The 16,721-nt window shown below is 40.9% G+C and overlaps 1 protein-coding gene across 3 annotated transcripts; it reads right to left on the bottom strand.

Moving 5' to 3' along the window:
* Nucleotides 1-5,209: 5,209 nt before the first annotated feature.
* On the bottom strand, nucleotides 5,210-16,716 carry HSPD1 (heat shock protein family D (Hsp60) member 1). 3 transcript variants are annotated; one of them, XM_019428357.2, is made up of 13 exons: nucleotides 16,218-16,324; nucleotides 15,863-15,944; nucleotides 15,105-15,280; nucleotides 13,700-13,952; nucleotides 12,057-12,139; nucleotides 11,443-11,538; nucleotides 10,807-10,900; nucleotides 10,375-10,543; nucleotides 8,467-8,566; nucleotides 7,207-7,452; nucleotides 6,389-6,563; nucleotides 5,923-6,101; nucleotides 5,210-5,839 (listed from the first exon to the last, which is right to left on the bottom strand). In XM_019428357.2, exons 3-13 carry the CDS (start codon nucleotides 15,276-15,278, stop codon nucleotides 5,687-5,689), a joined length of 1,722 nt encoding a protein of 573 aa, XP_019283902.1. In that variant the 5' UTR covers nucleotides 15,279-15,280; nucleotides 15,863-15,944; nucleotides 16,218-16,324; the 3' UTR covers nucleotides 5,210-5,686. The 3 variants fall into 3 exon arrangements, with proteins under 3 accessions (XP_019283902.1, XP_019283901.1, XP_019283900.1); XM_019428356.2 differs by lacking the exons at nucleotides 15,863-15,944; nucleotides 16,218-16,324 and adding an exon at nucleotides 16,434-16,716; XM_019428355.2 differs by lacking the exon at nucleotides 15,863-15,944 and having other exon boundaries at nucleotides 16,218-16,350.
* Between the last annotated feature and the right edge of the window lie 5 nt (nucleotides 16,717-16,721).

Raw genomic sequence — 16,721 nt, 5'->3', positions numbered from 1 at the left:
CTCATGAACCCTGAGATCATGACCTGAGCCACTCAGCGCCCCCACCCCCAATAAACTTTTGAAGTGACATCTGGTCATTGGATTCATAGGGGAAGACTGATGGAAGAGCACTGCTAGATAAGGTTTTTTATCTGTGGAAAGCAAGTTGGAAGAAACGTCTCTTCCTTGGTTTTTGCCTGATGGTGAGGACATGAAGTTTGCAGCTACACCTGCTGCCTTTTCAGAGAAGAGGCGGTAATTCCAGAGAAGGCATATTGCAACTCTAACATCAAGTGCTAAGTGAACCAACTGTTTAGTTGTCATCTTTGTCCTGGTTCTGTGGGAAAACAAGCCTCTAATGTGTCCAAACCACTTGAAGTTCAGTCGTTCAGTTACTTGCAGCCACTTTTATCCTCCAGTCTGAACTGGTTGCTCTCTAGTCTGTTGTGCAGCTGTAATCCTAGGGCTCCCATGCAGTCAATCTAGGGTTTTCCTTCCCCCTCTTTTTAGGGGCTCCCTACGTCCTGAATCTTGGCCTCCTATTTTTAATTTACCTTCCAAATGCTGAGGAAACAAGCCCTTTAGTGGTTTCCTAAGGCAAGTGGGGCTAAATTTTTAGAATCCTTGTGTCTGATTATGTCATTGTTTTATATTCACACTTGAGTACAGAACTCTACATTAGGGATAACATCCTCTCCATCCTGTTTGAAGATCTGACTTCATTGTATTCTGGCATCCAGTGCTATTTATTCTTGAGAAGTCTTATGCCACTGTTATTCCCATTTCTTTGTATAGCATCCATTTTTTTGGATTCTGAAAGCTTTTATTTATAATTTTTAATGTTCATTTTTGAGAGAGAGAGAGAGAGAGAGAGAGAGAGTGAATGGGGGAGGGACAGAGAGAGGAGACAGAATCCAAAGCAGGTTCCAGGCTCTGAGCTGTCAGCACAGAGCCTGACGCAGGGCTTGAACTCATGAACTGCAAAATCATGACCTGAGCCACAGTCTGTTGATTGAGGTACCCAGGTGCCCTCTGGGAGCTTTTAAAATCTACTCTATCCTGGGTAGTCTGAAACTGCATGCTGTCCTGTTGCCTGGCCCTAATTGTGCTGGGCCCCTTGAGAGCCCTTCAGTCAGACTCTATTCCTTCAATTCTGAGGAATTTCTTTGAATCATTTGTTTGATCATTTCCTCCCCATGTTCTCTGGTTCTATCATTCAGGTATTCCTAAACAATTAGACATTCTATCTCTTGTATTAAGTCCAGTCAAACATCTGACTCTTGATTTGGGCTCAGGTCATGATCTCACGGTTTGAGTTTGAGCCCTGAGTCAGGCTCCACACTGAGCATGGAGCCTGCTAGGGATTCTCTCTCCCTCTGCCCTTCTCCCCCACACGTGCACACCCTCTCTCTCAAAAAAACCAAAAAACTTAAAAAAAAATTGTTTGAGGGGCACCTGGGTGACTCGGTTAAACGTCCAACTCTTGATTTCAGCTGTGGGCATGATCTCATGGTTCGTAAGATCATGTCCCACACGGGGCTCTCTACTGACAGTACGGAACTTGCTTGGGATTCTCTCCCTCTCTCAGATTAAGAAAGTAAACACCTAACAAATAAAAAATATTTTACTTTTAAGTAATCTCCACACCCAACATGGTTAACAACCCCAAGATTTAGAGTCACGTGCTCTACTGACTGAGCCAGCCAGGTGCCCCTTGTATTAAATCTTTGTTTTTCCGATTTTCCATGTTTTTGATATGCCTCTTAGAGTTCCTCAATTCTGTCTCCCAGCCCTCTTAATTTTACATTTGCCACAGTTTTAATTTCCAAGAATGTTTTTTAAATTTATTTAAAATTTTTGTTTTTATTTTTGAGAGACAAAGAGCAAGCACGGGAGGGGCAGAGAGAGAGGGAGACAGAATCCCAAGCAGGCTCCGCGCTGCCGGCACAAAGCCTGATGTGGGGCTCGAACTGAAACCAAGAGTCAGACACTTAGCCAACTAAGGCACCCACGTGCCCCTATTTTTAAAAAAGTTTTAAGACAGCAAGAGCGACAGAGAGCACCAGCAGGGGAGAGGGGAAAGAGAGACAGAATCCCAAGTAGACTCCATGCTCAGCACAGAGCCCAACATTGCAGTCAATCTCGCCCATGAGATCATGGCCTGAGCCAAAACCAAGAGTTGGATGCTTGACTGACTGAGCCACCCAGGTGCTCCTCCATGAATGTTTTCTAATTGTTCATTTTTTTAATGCTTATTTTTGAGAGAGAGAGAGAATGTGTAGGTGGGGGAGGGACAGAAAGCAGGAGGCAGGTTCCAAAATGAGCTCTGAGCTGACATCAGAGAGCCTGATGTGGGGCTCGAACTCATGGACCACAGGATCATGACCTGAGCTGAAGTGAAGATGCTGAACTGAGCCACGGTTTATGGCAACAAGATCTCTTTAACATATTACAATTTTTAAAGTTTCCCTTAGGTCCCTTATGGTTTTTGCTATTCTCCTTCATGCTGAGGCTTGATTGTCTAATGGTTCATGTTTGTCCATTAATATTTGAAATCAAGATACTAAAAAGCTTATTGGCATTAATGTAGGGCACGCTGACTAGTGAGTTTCACTGTCAGGTGACCAGGTGAGGCAGCATTTTCATTGGGGGACTCTCAGATGGCAGAATCTGTAAGTCTTTTCTATTTTCCTGTATGATTCTATTTCTTGTCCCAGAGTATAGGGGTGGAGAGAGGGAACAGAAATGCCTTCCTGCTAATCTGTAAGGTTAGTAACAGGGAAAAGGTACTTTCCCAATCTATCAATTTCTCTGGCTGCAGCTTTCAGAGGGTTTTACAATTGCCTAATCCTCGTTTAGGAGTTCATTCCAGGCTGCCTCTTTGGTTTAAGAGTTTAAGTTCTTCAAACCTGGTTTAAATCTGGGGTCTGCCACTTAATAGCTGAGATTTTGTATAAGCTACTTAACCTCTCACAGCCTGTTTACATTACATGTAGCGTAGGTTTAATAAGTAGTCCCCAATCCAAGACTGTTTAGAGTTAATGCAGTACTACATTTAGTCTAAGGTCTACCACATAACACTATTTTCTTCCCCTCCTGTGCTCTCTTTAGACTGGTCATTCTAATAATCTTTTTTTTTAATTTAAAATTTTATTATTTTTTTTTGAGAGAGAACAGAGTCTGAGTAGGCGGGGGGGGTGGGCAAAAAGAGAGGGAGACACAGAATCCAAAGCAGGCTCCTGAGCAGTCAGTGCAGAGCCCGATGTGGGGCCTGAACTTGTGAACTGCAAGACCATGACCTGAGCCAAAGTCGGCCACTTTACCAACTGAACCATCCAGGCACCCCTCTAATAATCTTTCAAAGTCCAGGTGTTTCTCATCTCTTACCTTTCCTTCCCATCACCTAGCTTGGCCTTTAAATTATTTTGGGGGGCACCAGGGTGGCTCAGTCGGTTAAGCGTCAGACTTCAGCTCAGGTCGTGATTTCACGTTCATGAGTTCGAGCCCTGGGTCAGGCTCTGCGTTGACAGCACGGAACCTGGAGCCTGCTTTGGATTCTGTGTCTCCCTCTGCCCCTCCCCCACTCACACTCTCTCAAAAATAACATTAAAAACATTTATAAAATTATTATTTTTTTAACGTTTACTTATTCTTGAGAGACAGCACGAGCAAGGGAAGGGCAGAGAAGGAGACTCAGAATGTGAAGCAGGCTCCAGGCTCCATGCTTTCAGCACAGAGCCCCACACGGGGCTCGAACCCACGAACAGGGAGATCATGACCTGAGCCGAAGTCGAACGCTTAACTGAGTTATCCAGGCACCCTGAGCTTGGCCTTTAAGATAATAAATTATATTAAACCCTTTCTCTAAGGTTTCTCTTTTGAAACTGGTTTGCCTTTAGCTACTTATGTAGCTAAAACTACATTCTAGGCAAGTTGTATTCACTTAAAATGCCCATTATTCAGTCCCCTTCAATCTATGGTCATTCTTTTTCGAAACCAAGGAAAGCACAGGTATTCCTAGGTGCAGATTTCAAGTGACTTTGGCTTTTGGTCTGTGATGGACTTTATTATTCCTGTTTCTGCCCAAGCTTTGTATACAAAGAGAGCACTGCCTCAATGCCTAGCTTCTACCAGTCTCTAAGCAGCAGCCCCAAGACCAAACTGAGTGGCGGGCAAGATCCTTCCCATCTAGAGCAGATTTACATTCTGTAGCCAAGACAGACTAGGTCCTTGGCACAGGTGAAGGCAGGAACTTAGATGTTGTTAGGCAAGATTTTGTTGCCTTCAACTCATAATATAGTAAATCTAGAAAGCAAAGTTACGTCTTGCAAATCATCCTGCCCCCAACATGCCCCACACCCAGGTATTATTTTAAAAATAGGCCACATTTCAGGGTACCTGGGTGGCTCAGTAGGTTGAGTGTCTGACTTTGGCTCAGGTCATGATCTCACAGTTGGATGGTTTGAGACCCACACTGGGTTTTGCACTGACAGTACAGAGCCTGCTTCGGATTCTGCCTCCCTTTCTGCCCCTCCCCTGCTCATGTGCTCTGAAAAATAAACATTAAAAAAAAACACACACACATTTCCATACTGTTTCCAGTGCATTGAGCCAAAAATCTGCTTTACGTTCTTAAATAAAAGTGAAGACACTGGGCTGACCCCACCAAGCAAGGATGCCCTTCCTCACTGTCCATTATGCTTGAATGGCATACCTCCCTTTCCACTGAAGCACACCCTTCTACACACCCTGCCCTCCTCACTTGTGGGTACCCAACAGGAATCCATTTATTATGCTGAGGGTTTGAAGCAGTAACTATAACCTCCACAAGAAATGACAAATTGCCCCTTTATGACCAGACCTCAACACATAAAATAGTGTCCACAGCAATCAGTTGTCACCTTTAAACATTTCCATTACCATAGGGTGCCTGAATGGCTCAGTCCATGACCTCACCATTCATGGGTTCGAGCCTGGAGTGGAGCTGTGTGTGGACAGCTCCGAGCCTGGAGCCTACTTCAGATTGTGTCTCCCTCTCTGCCTTTCAAAAAGAAATAAAAAATATTAAAATTTCATTATCTACGTAGTAACATAATTGTAGCAAAGAGAAACGGGAATATGCTACATGCAGAAATGTTTTACACACTTGTACCAAATCCTACCCCTACCCCTCTTTGTCTATTGGCTTTCAATTTCTCTTATCTTCTAGGTCACAGAAAAGCTAACACAGTTAAGTTTAAACAAATTTTTATTACACAAAGGTTGTCACATAATTGGATATTTCTCTACTTTGTACACAATTATTCTTACTCTCCACAGAAAGGCTGCTTCTTAACTTTTCATCTGGTGATGGCAAGCACTAAAATCCCGATTTTAACAGAATAATAGTAAAAATGCCTCAGTGATTTAAGTTGAAAGCAGTACATTGGTACATGGCTCTTGCATTCAGTTATCAGGAATGTACAAATGTCTTTTTATTCAAAAATACAAAATAAATTATCTGTAGGCATGGACAATGACAGCAGTAAACCATTATATGTTGTCAACTGAAACCAGTAACTGATGGTTATAGTGATTTTCTTAAACATCAGCCAGCCTTTTCTTCAGTCATTTCCTTCAACTGACTTCTCTGAAGTTATTCTTGAGGAGCACTGCCTTGAGCTTCCTCTCACAGTTCATTAACAATGGTAAAGCGCTATTCTAGGAATTAGAACATGCCACCTCCCATACCACCTCCCATTCCTCCCATTCCGCCCATTCCAGGGTCCTTCTCTTCCTTAGGAATTTCGGTGACTACAACTTCTGCTGTAGTTAACAGAGAGGCCACTCCAGCAGCATCCAATAAAGCAGTTCTTACAACCTAAGGAAAAAGTTTGATAAAATATTACCTTTATCCTTAGTAAAAAATAAAAAAGCATTTTTAGAAAATGGCCAACCATTTACCTTAGTTGGATCAATGATTCCCTTTTCTACCATATTCACAAAATCTCCAAGCATAGCATCATAACCAACTTCTGAGGAACTCTGCATAATTTTCTCAACTATCAATGATCCTTCAACACCTGCATTCTTAGCAATGGTCATTGCAGGAATTTTGAGTGTTCTCTTAATGATTTCTATACCTAAAGAAAACAAATTTTAGCAAATTTGGTTTCATTCTTTCTTTTGTAAAAATTACAACACAATTTGATACAGGGAAAACCCAACTGGGAAATTCCACAGGTCAAATCATTCCCCCCCCCAAGAGATGTGATTTCATCTTTCATCTGTCCTCTGATTATTAGTGTTATTCTTCCTTTGTTATACTGGTAATTGTTTTGTGATTTATTGTTCTATTTGATGGGCAACAATATTATTACAGCAGACTAAAATCACGCTGCAAATAAACTCATTTGTAAGGCAGTTTTACCAATTTTTTGATCTTCATTAGCTGGAGTTATTGAATCCAAGGCTGGAATGCACCGAAGCAGGGCACAACCCCCTCCCAGAACAATGCCTTCTTCAACAGCAGCTCGGGTAGCATTGAGGGCATCTGTAACTCTGTCTTTTTTTTCATTCACTTCAACATCACTTGTGCCACCAACCTAAGAATAAAAGAATTCCAGTTAGTATGGGCTTCTCTGATTCAAGATGCTGGCTGGCAAGAGTCATTAAAAAGCACTGGATTTTTTAATTTACTTTTGAGAGAGAGCGAGCGAGAGAGAGCGAGAGAGAGACACACACACACGCAGAGGGCATGTGGGAGAGGCGCAGAGTAAGAGGGAGAGAGAGTCCTAAGCGGGCTCTGCACTGTCAGTACGGAACTGAATGTGGGGCTTGAACTCACAAACCGTGAGATCATGATCTGGGCTGAAACCAAGAGTCAGACGCTTAACTGAGCCACCTAGGTGCTCTGCACTGGGTTTACTTAAAAAACAAACAAATAAAAAACACCAAAAAAAAGACCACGTAAAAAAGGTTGCCTACTTGTTAAAAGTGACTGCATGACTAAATAGCTAATAGGGTGAGTACAGTGTCCTACATCAGTCCAACGTCAGCCTGATCTTTAACAAAACATCTTGGTTTTAAGGAAGGAATATTCCAACAAAGAAATTTTGTATAATATATATCTCCATGATGAAGTTATTTCCCCATTTTAGTTACATGGCCCTAGTGGGGAATACCACAGAAACAAAATCATTCTTGAGCTCAGAACCTAGGAAGCTCATTTACAACAACGAATCTTACCTTCAGCACAGCTACTCCATCTGAGAGTTTTGCCAGACGTTCATTCAGTTTTTCCTTTTCATATTCACTAGTTGTGATATCTAACTGTTCAATGATTTCTTGGATACGTTTTTCAATTTGAGCCTTGTCACCTTTTCCTTTTAAGAGCATGGCATCATCTTTGGTCACAATGACTTCTCCAACTTTTCCTAAGTCATGAGGCTGAACATCTTCAAGATTTAGAGACAACCCTTCTTCTCCGAACACCTACAAAAACATTTAAAAATGAACCACTTGCAGCTTAGTTTTTCACTGTACCAAGTCTGTCAGTAATACATCACATGGGTGTTTTGATGAGGAAAACATCTTACAATACTGTATTTCTTTGAAACATGAGATTTTAAGATTATGACTAGTCCAGAGAAGACTTGATCGAGTTTTCCCACTGCATTTCCAACTTCTCAGTTAATCAAATTAACATTAGCTTTATTTGAGGAAAGTATAAACTCAAACAACTCCTCAAAGGTCATATTTTTGGTGATATCGGGACTGGACCTTAGGCCTAAACTCTTAAATCCTATGTCGTTTCTACAGTATTTTATTTTATTAAAAATTTTTTTTTTCCTGTTTTTGAGAGAGAGAGCAAGAGAGAGGGAGGGAAGGGGCAGAGAGAGGAGAGGGAGACACAGAATCTGAAGCAGGCTCCAGGCTCTGAGCTGTCAGCACAGAGCCCGACCCAGGGCTTGAACTCACGAGCCGTATCATGACCTGAGCCGAAGTCGGATGCTTAACTGACTGAGCCACCCAGCCAATATTCTTAGAAACAAATTAGTCTTGGGGTGCCTGGGTGGCTCAGTCGGTTGAGCGTCCGACTTCAGCTCAGGTCATGATCTCGCAGCTTGTGAGTTTGAGCCCCGTGTCGGGCTCTGTGCTGACAGCTCAGAGTCTGGAGCCTGTTTCAGATTCTGTGTCTCCCTCTCTCTCTGTCCCAACCCACTCGCATTCTGTCTCTCTCTCAAAAATAAACATTAAAAAAAAAAAAATTAAAAAACAAAAAAACAAATTAGTCAAATAACCCTATTCTTGGGCTAGACTCATGGTAAGTTAGACAAGGGACCTTAGCAGCATTTAATCCAACCTATACCTCCTAAACGTCCAACATAAACACAAAATAATAGTTTAGATAATATCTGACCGTGAAAAATATAAAATTTACCTATAAACTTCAGACCTGGAAGTATAAAACCTTCAGTAAACCAACATCACATTTATTTTACTTACTGCACCACCAGTAGCAATAGCCATATCTTTAAGCTGGTTCTTTCTATTGTCACCAAAACCTGGAGCTTTGACGGCTACAACCTGAAGACCAACTTTCAGCCTGTTAAGAACAGTTAATAAAAATCAGATTTAAATTTAAAAATGCTTATCTAGTTCTTAAGTTCTAAGTACTATGATTACTTAGGAAACATACTTTTTTTATTTTGAGAGAGAGCATGCAAACAGGGGAGGGGCAGAGAGAGAGGGAGAGAATCTGAAGCAAGCTCCAGGCTTCCAGCTGTCAGTGCAGAGCCCTATGGAGGGCTCAAACCCACAAACTGTGAGATCATGACCTGAGCTGAAGTCAGACACTCAACAGATGGAGCCACCCAGGCGCCCCTGGAAACCACACTTTTTACAATTTTTGGCTTTCTTACAACTTTTGGTCAAATTAAGACAGGAAAGGGCAACTTTCCATTCATCCGTATTTGCTAATATCCAAGCACCTTCGTAATAAACTACTGACCTTACTTTCCAGTTAAACTAGACCCAGGAACAAAAATATTATCATAAGCAAAACACCTTTAACTATGACATAGTGTTAAATATTTTATAATTTTCAAAAATCAGAAGAGTTAAATTTTAATTTTAAAATATTTAAACATTAAATTTGGGGATCTAATGAGCATTTACTACTGCCCTATGGGTTCCATTTAGTAGTAATCAAGTTACTACTACAGTTACATTTGAGCAAGCAGTGTTCTTAATCTGGTTCCTTCATAAATATAAGTATTACTGATAATAACATTAAGCTCACCTGCAATTTTATCAGATACTGAATGCCTGGAATATATAATCAAAGAAATGTTCACTTGAGACCAGATAGTGAAACAGAAGGAATATATGGACACTAAAACAAAACTGGTCTATTAGAGCCAAATAAAAATCAGAGGGGTAAACTCTGATAATATGCCAAGAAAATCAGACACCCAACTTTACAGCTACCAGTAAAATGGCTCAGTGAAACTCTGTAGGTCTATCGTTTTTTTATTTTGGTTTCAAATCCTACAATAAGACTTTTCAGATCCCAAAAAGCAAATCCAAGCTAACAAACATTCCAGGATAAGTAAACTCACTCAGAGATTTTGGGTCAAGCCATGTAACTCTCTTACATACCTGTTTCATTTGTGCATTTCCATTATAATAAAATTGGAAATATTACTTTTAAGATACCTCAATTCCAGGATTAGGAGCACATTTTAATGATGTCCTAAGGAGCGCCTAGCTGGCTCAGTTGGAAGAGCATGTAACTCTTGGTCTTGGGGTTGTGAGTTTGAACCCTACGTTGGCTGTAGAGATTACTTATTTTTTTTTTAATGCCCTAAGATTCTGTTTATAGCATTAAGCACCTGCCTTAAAGTCAAAAGTAATACATTATAGATTAAAAAAAAATTATCTTAACCTCAACTTATCTTAGATTGAGTGCCAATTTATTTCAGCCTATTAATTTTTTCTTTTAACAGATTATGTAAAATGCTGATAGCTAAATACACTTTGATCTAAGGCTTAGAAAATGATAGTTTACTTCTCATTCAAAATTGTAATTGTAAAAATATTTTTCCAGATAAAAACTTAGTCATTTCTTCTAAGCAACTGTAAACATTCATAATAAAAAATGGACCCCATACAAAATTAGGCTATCTTATGAGAAAGTTGCACAAAATACTATGGATTTTCACATAGAACCCATTCAAAAACAAAGGACCATTATAACTGGACCAAGAGTTCATGAAGCACACCTGTATCACACATAACTCTAAATACAAACACAAGTGGTTCAATGTGAGGGTACGTAATAGAGATTTCAAACATCAATACAAAAAATTGCCTTTCATCTGAAAATGTAAACCAAACACCACTGCCTATTACCTATTCAGAACAAGTGTACTCAGAGCTTCTCCATCAACATCTTCAGCAATTATGACCAAGGGCTTACGGTGAGCATTGGCAATTTCAAGAGCAGGTACAATGGACTGGACACTAGAAATTTTCTTTTCACTCAACAGAACATAGGCATCTTGGAATTCACATTTCTGCCCTGCAAAAACAAAGAACATTTTAAATCAATGTTAAAACATTAACAATATTTTGAAATAACTGCAATTTCTTTAAATGAAAAAGCTATAACCCAATTTCAGTACATTTCAAGTGACTACTGAGTTCATGTTTTTCCACTTTCATTTGTCATTTACAGTAACTTTTGGAATACATAAGTTTATTTTCTTAGAAGTATGGCCTAATGCTAGTTCGACACATGACAAGCTCTATTTTTTTTTATTTCATTTACTGACTTGCTCTTACCTTTTGATGTATTAATAAAGTATGGAGAAATATAACCTCGATCAAATTTCATGCCTTCAATAATTTCTAATTCATCATTTAGTGTTTTTCCATCCTATAACAAATTAAACAATTAGTTGTATGAATTTCATTAAAGAAACACAAAAATTTTTAATTATGGACCAGATTAGAAGACCCCATTGATCATAAAGGATCCAGGCAGAACTATGCAAATGCCCCAGGGCATCCAACTCCCAATTCTGCAAAAACTTCAAAAATACATATTTGAATTTTTATATTCGATGTGTTATATATATATGTAACACACAGTTTGAATGTTTTATTTGGAAAACTGTTTTGATCACCAGACAACCCATACCAAGCTATCATAAAAAATACACTTGGGGCGCCTGGGTGGCTCAGTCGGTTACGTGGCCGACTTCGGCTCAGGTCATGATCTCACGGTCTGTGAGTTCGAGCCCCGCGTCGGGCTCTGTGCTGACAGCTCAGAGCCTGGCGCCTGTTTCAGATTCTGTGTCTCCCTCTCTCTGACCCTCCCCCATTCATGCTCTGTCTCTGTCTCAAAAATAAATAAACACCAAAAAAAAAAAAAAAAAAAAAAAAAATTAAAAAAAACGAAAAAAAAATCACACTTGCCTTTACTGTGATGACACCTTTCCTTCCAACCTTTTTCATTGCATCAGAAATGATGTTGCCAATTTCTTTATCTCCATTTGCAGAAATGGTAGCAACCTAAAACAATCAAGTTACTCTTCCAAGTTAAAAAGTTAAGGCCAGTGTTCTCAATCAGCTCCCTTTCCTTTTCCTAGTAACTTCCAAATTGATACTGTGTGTGGGAGATACAGTCTAACAGTTCTAAGGAAGTGTTGGTTCTGTTTTCAATTATCATTTGGCTACATTGTTTTTAAAAGATATGACATAAACATACAACTACTCTTAAAAAAAAAGACTCCCCCCACACCCCGAAAAAAAGTGGTTAATATTCTAACATGACAAAAACTATGTACCTTTTGACAAATGACTAAAGAACAGTTTCCATACAAAAAAAAATGAGTTTTACTCAGAGCCATGTCGAACTAAAGTGACAGCCCACTAAGACTCCAGCTATGGTCACTGCATTATTTTCAAATGTTTTTTGGCAGTAAGAAAAATGCTTTCAATGTTAGTGACTGGTTAGTGTTGTTATTCTAACACTGGTATGTGATAACGGAATAAAATCACGTTTATTGTAAAATATGACAACTCCTTACCTGAGCAATTTCTTCAGGGGTTGTCACAGGTTTAGACTGCTTCTTAAGTTCAGCAATTACAGCATCAACAGCTAACATCACACCTGATTTAAGAATAAATGCCATTAACAATGCTTATTCTCTCATGGTTCCTTGTCAAGTAAAAATTCCAATTTATATTAAATGCTTTAATGTGTTAATATAGCCTAAACAATACTTCTGTGCTGGCACTTCTCCTAATCACATGGAGTTGGATGGTGCACACTCAAACAGGAAGTCTGATAAATGAAGAACCAGGTCAAAATTATTCTGAAAACTGTACTAAGGAAAAAAAAACTATGGTGTATAATTTCAAGAATCTCACCATTCAACTCATTCTGTGTAAACTATTCCCAGTCCAATCATGTTGCATGTTTCCAACAGGGTCACCCAACATTTCTCTCAATTGAAAATAAGGGATTATGCCCCTACAGGTTGTTTTTAATTTTGAGAGAGAATCCCAAGTAGGCTCTGCAGTGTCAGCAGAGCCCGACTTGGGGCTTGATCTCACAAACTGTGAGCCAAAACCAAGAGTCAGATGCTTAACCGACTGAGCCACCCAGGACCTCTATACCCCTACAGGTTTTAATATCTGAAATCTCCTCCTTTAATATGTAATTATAAATAAAATATTTAACAGTCAACGGCAGCACAGTATGGATTCATGAGAACCTCATTTTGTTCAACTGGGATGAGTGCTGGCTCTTCCCTTTATTTTGATAAAGGGTAACTTCAAGAAATAAATCCAAAGAAAGGCATGTAGTAACAATCATTTTTTCAGGGAAGTAATTTTAATAAACTCAATTAACATTTGTCCATGATTTATATTCAAACTGCTTTTAATGAAACATTCATTTGTACCTTAAACACTGAAATAGATGGGATGCTGATACATCAGTGTGCTGGGATGCCAATTCTGACAAAATTGTTAATGGCACCCCACTTTACTCTCAAGTCTTCTCTAATTTGGACAGTAACACACCCTATAGATAAGCAGCAATTACATTTTCAAGATACAAAAAATCAAGTTTTAGTACACAGCTAATTAACAGCAGTGACAGGACTTAAGTTTGTATCACCATGAAGCTCATGCTAAGGAGATCTTTAAATGGTGGCCTAGTTTCCCAAAGCAAGCAATAATGAACAAAATGAAGACCAATAATGTATTATGTGCTGTTAAGAGGCAAAAACAAAACAAAACAAAACAAATCCTGCTTTTATGTATACACACACACTAAATTTGACGTCCTGGATGAATGATATAGTTTGTTTAGCCCTACTCTGTAAAATAGCAAAACTGTTTAATACTCTCTCCCTGCTCTAATCCCCACAAGTTTACTATCCTCAAGGTATACAGAACATGCTGTATCTTCCACCAAACTGTTCCTTTGGGTGGTGGGGGGAAGAGGGGGTTTGGGGGGTCTCTAGACACAGGGAAGGGAAGGACAACAAAGAATGTCTTAGTCCTATTTCTCTCAATGCCTAGCATAGTACCCATCACATAAACCAGGCATCCAATTGCTATTTGCTGAAGCAAAACTCCATGTAAGATTGTTTTTAAGAGAAAGGAGAAATAAGAATCAACTTTCTTCAAAACACTGTGGTGACAATGAAGACATTCCTACCTCTCCTGATTTCCACTGGATTAGCACCTTTGCTAATCTTCTCGAAGCCTTCCTTGGCAATAGAGCGTGCCAGGACAGTAGCAGTAGTGGTGCCATCTCCAGCCTCTTCGTTTGTGTTATTGGCAACGTCTTGAACAAGTTTAGCGCCAATATTTTTATATTTATCTTTTAAATCAATTGACTTTGCAACAGTCACACCGTCTTTTGTTACTTTGGGACTGCCCCAACTCTGTTCAATAATCACTGTTCTTCCCTAGAATTGCAGAGAAAAAAAAAGTGACAGAATCACATACTCTCTAAGTACTATTTAGCGTAAAACAGGAACTTTTAATAAAAAAGTAGTTACTTGAAAGCCTCAACACAAACTGTCATTATTTAATCAGATCTGCAGCATGTAATTTCAAAGGCAGGTTCATCAGTGTTCTTAGGTTACAGACAAAATGACCTCTCTGTTGCCAAGTGTATAACTTTGGATGATCTTTTATGGAAGATATAGATCCTAGACTGAAAGATGTTATCTCATAAAAAAACAAAAACACAAGATAAACCAAATCAATTTGGTAGATAAAAAAATGTCAGAATACTCTTCACGTAATTTATAGTTTTGTCTGGTGCCTGCTGTCTTTGAAAATAATGTGAAACTTATTTTTAAACTTGCTTTAAAATTTAGTTACTAAAATACTAGCAGCAAGACAAATACAGTTCACTCTTCCAAGGCTGGTTCAATGTTAAATCTCAAACACGGTACAAACAGTACTGGCAGCTTCTAGATTTGAATTAAAGGTGCTACTTGTGAGGCAGGCAAATGCCATATTTTATATAGTACATATGAATACTTTGATATTGGAACCGTTAACCTGAAATCACGCATCACTACACTTGTGCATCATCTTCAAAAGCCTCAAGTTATGTTGTTACTCCTCACCAACCTCTTTAAGTTAAAGAAGATTTAACATTTTAAATGTGCTTTGGAAGACGATGAACAGCAGAAAAGTAAAACTAGTACCTACAAACACATACTTGAGGTATTACTGGAGCTAAGTTACACACTAACGTCAATATTTGATACTAACTACTGGGAAAAAATCCAAAACTTAAGCAGGCAAGCAAGATTAATTCTACTTTCCGTTTAGGAACCCACCTTGAGTTGTGAGTTACCACTGGATTACATCACACATCATATGAAATAAAGTTTCCCGAATTTGAAAAAAAACTTAAGCTTTAAGACCGTTAAATCAAGTTTAAAAAAAAAAGATTAAGCGGTAATTTCGAACTCTTTTATGTAAACTGGGATTTCTCAACAATGGAGACTAAAGTATTTACTGTCTATGTGACATCATTAAAATATTATTCCTTAATTCAGAATGCTATAAATTATAACACAATAAAATAAAAATATTGATACCTTTGGCCCCATAGTAACAGCTACAGCATCAGCTAAAAGGTCTACACCTTGAAGCATTAAGGCTCGGGCATCTGCACCAAATTTTACATCTTTGGCATAGGCCCGAGTAAGATGAGGAGCCAGTGCCCTGGACACTGGCCTAATTTGGCGAAGTACTGCGGGTAATCGAAGCATTTCTGTTGGGGGAAAACAATCAGATTATCAGTACATTTATACTAGCACTATCCGTGGTGCATTACAGCACAGCACAAACATGACACCTGTACACCACAAAACAAGAAATGTTAGATATAAGCTGTATTGATCCCTGCCCTACACGCGGCCCACGTTAACATAGGTTCAAACACCAGCTACTAACGCAAGCTTGTAGAGGCCGCTCCCACGCCTAACCTAGAGAACTAGCACAAAGTACACCATGTCAGTGAATCCCCACGGCCACCTACCCCAGCCGCTAAAAACGAGTTAATCTTTCACCGCTAAAACAGCCTCCTGAGCAAATCCACTCCAAAAGTGCTCCTAAAAAAACCAAATCTGCAGGAAGGAGTAAGTTATAAACCAGAATGACCAAGGGAAAAAAAATATTCCGGACTGTGCAAAAATCCGTTTAGTAATAGGAGTTTTTGTATCTACTCAGGGCTACTGTATCAAACTATCCGCTGGGCCGCGATGCTGGGGGCCAAGGCCCGGCTCTCTACGCCCAACCCCACGTGTCTGCTTTTAGGACGCCCTCAGCAAGGTCAAGGGTGGAGATGCCGTACCCCAGCTGCCCACGGGGCCAAAAGCGGTTCCCACGCGGCTGCGACCACCCTCCCGGGGGCCCTACAGTCGATCAGGACAGGGCTGCAACGAGAGCTCACGTGAATATACGCCCCCGACTGCATACAAACTACCGGGCAAGCCCTCCCCCCTGCGCCCTGCCCGGGCCAGCAATCCACGCCGCACGTGATGGACACCGACATGGACCCGTAAGGCCTGGCCCGGCGGGTCCGGGCCTGCGGCGCCGTAGGGAAGCCCTGGCTCTCCCCTTCCGGCTCAATCAGGCAGGACCGCAGCGGACGGGGAAAGGCCCGGGTCCCAGGCGTTTGGGAGAGGCGGCGCGGGGCGGCCGTATACCTGCGGGGCAGCGGCAGGGCGTGCGGACGATGAGGCAGGCCGTCGGAGGCGAGTGAGGGACAGAGTGCACGGCGCACACAGCAAAGAGCCCGTGTCCCCTCCCTCCGCCGCTTCCCCCCGCCCCGCGGCACCGCGTGCGCGGGCTGCGCCCACCCCTTCCCCTCCACCGGGGCCCCGCAATCGGCAGTCGCCGCGCCCAGCTCCGCCCCTACCTACCCGCGCAGGGCCAGGCAAGTGAGCTCAGCCCTCCCAGTCCGGCTTAGGCTAGTTCCCGGGCTGTACTCGGTTCGAGAACTTTCCGGGAAGCGCTGCGCTCTCTGTGGGTCAAGGTTCAGAGCGCGTCATTTCCGGGAGAGGGGCGAAGAGCTAGTACTTTCACCCCGGCAGGCGGCCTAGAAAAGCCTAGAAAGAACTCCTCTCTTCTTCCGCCTCCCCGTCTTCGCGTCAGTGGCCGGCGCACAACTCTCGGGACGAATCGCGCGGCGCGCTGGTGCAACCACCCTC

Source organism: Panthera pardus, unplaced genomic scaffold, assembly GCF_024362965.1.
Source record: "Panthera pardus isolate Hobbes unplaced genomic scaffold, ASM2436296v1 HiC_scaffold_10, whole genome shotgun sequence".
Classification (NCBI taxonomy): Eukaryota; Metazoa; Chordata; class Mammalia; order Carnivora; family Felidae; genus Panthera; species Panthera pardus.
Note: the sequence above shows the minus strand (reverse complement) of the source record. Positions and strands in the feature narration are given on the sequence as shown.

Bases quoted from the DNA above. Each gene is read 5' to 3' on its own strand.
- HSPD1 (XM_019428356.2), bottom strand. From the start codon at position 15,278: ATGCTTCGATTACCCGCAGTACTTCGCCAAATTAGGCCAGTGTCCAGG. The intron at 8,567-10,374 runs GTAATAGGCAGT...TGTTCTTAACAG, and splicing joins AGTACACTTGTTCTGAATAG to GCTGAAAGTTGGTCTTCAGG. The intron at 6,564-7,206 runs GTAAGATTCGTT...TTTTATTCTTAG, and splicing joins ATGGAGTAGCTGTGCTGAAG to GTTGGTGGCACAAGTGATGT.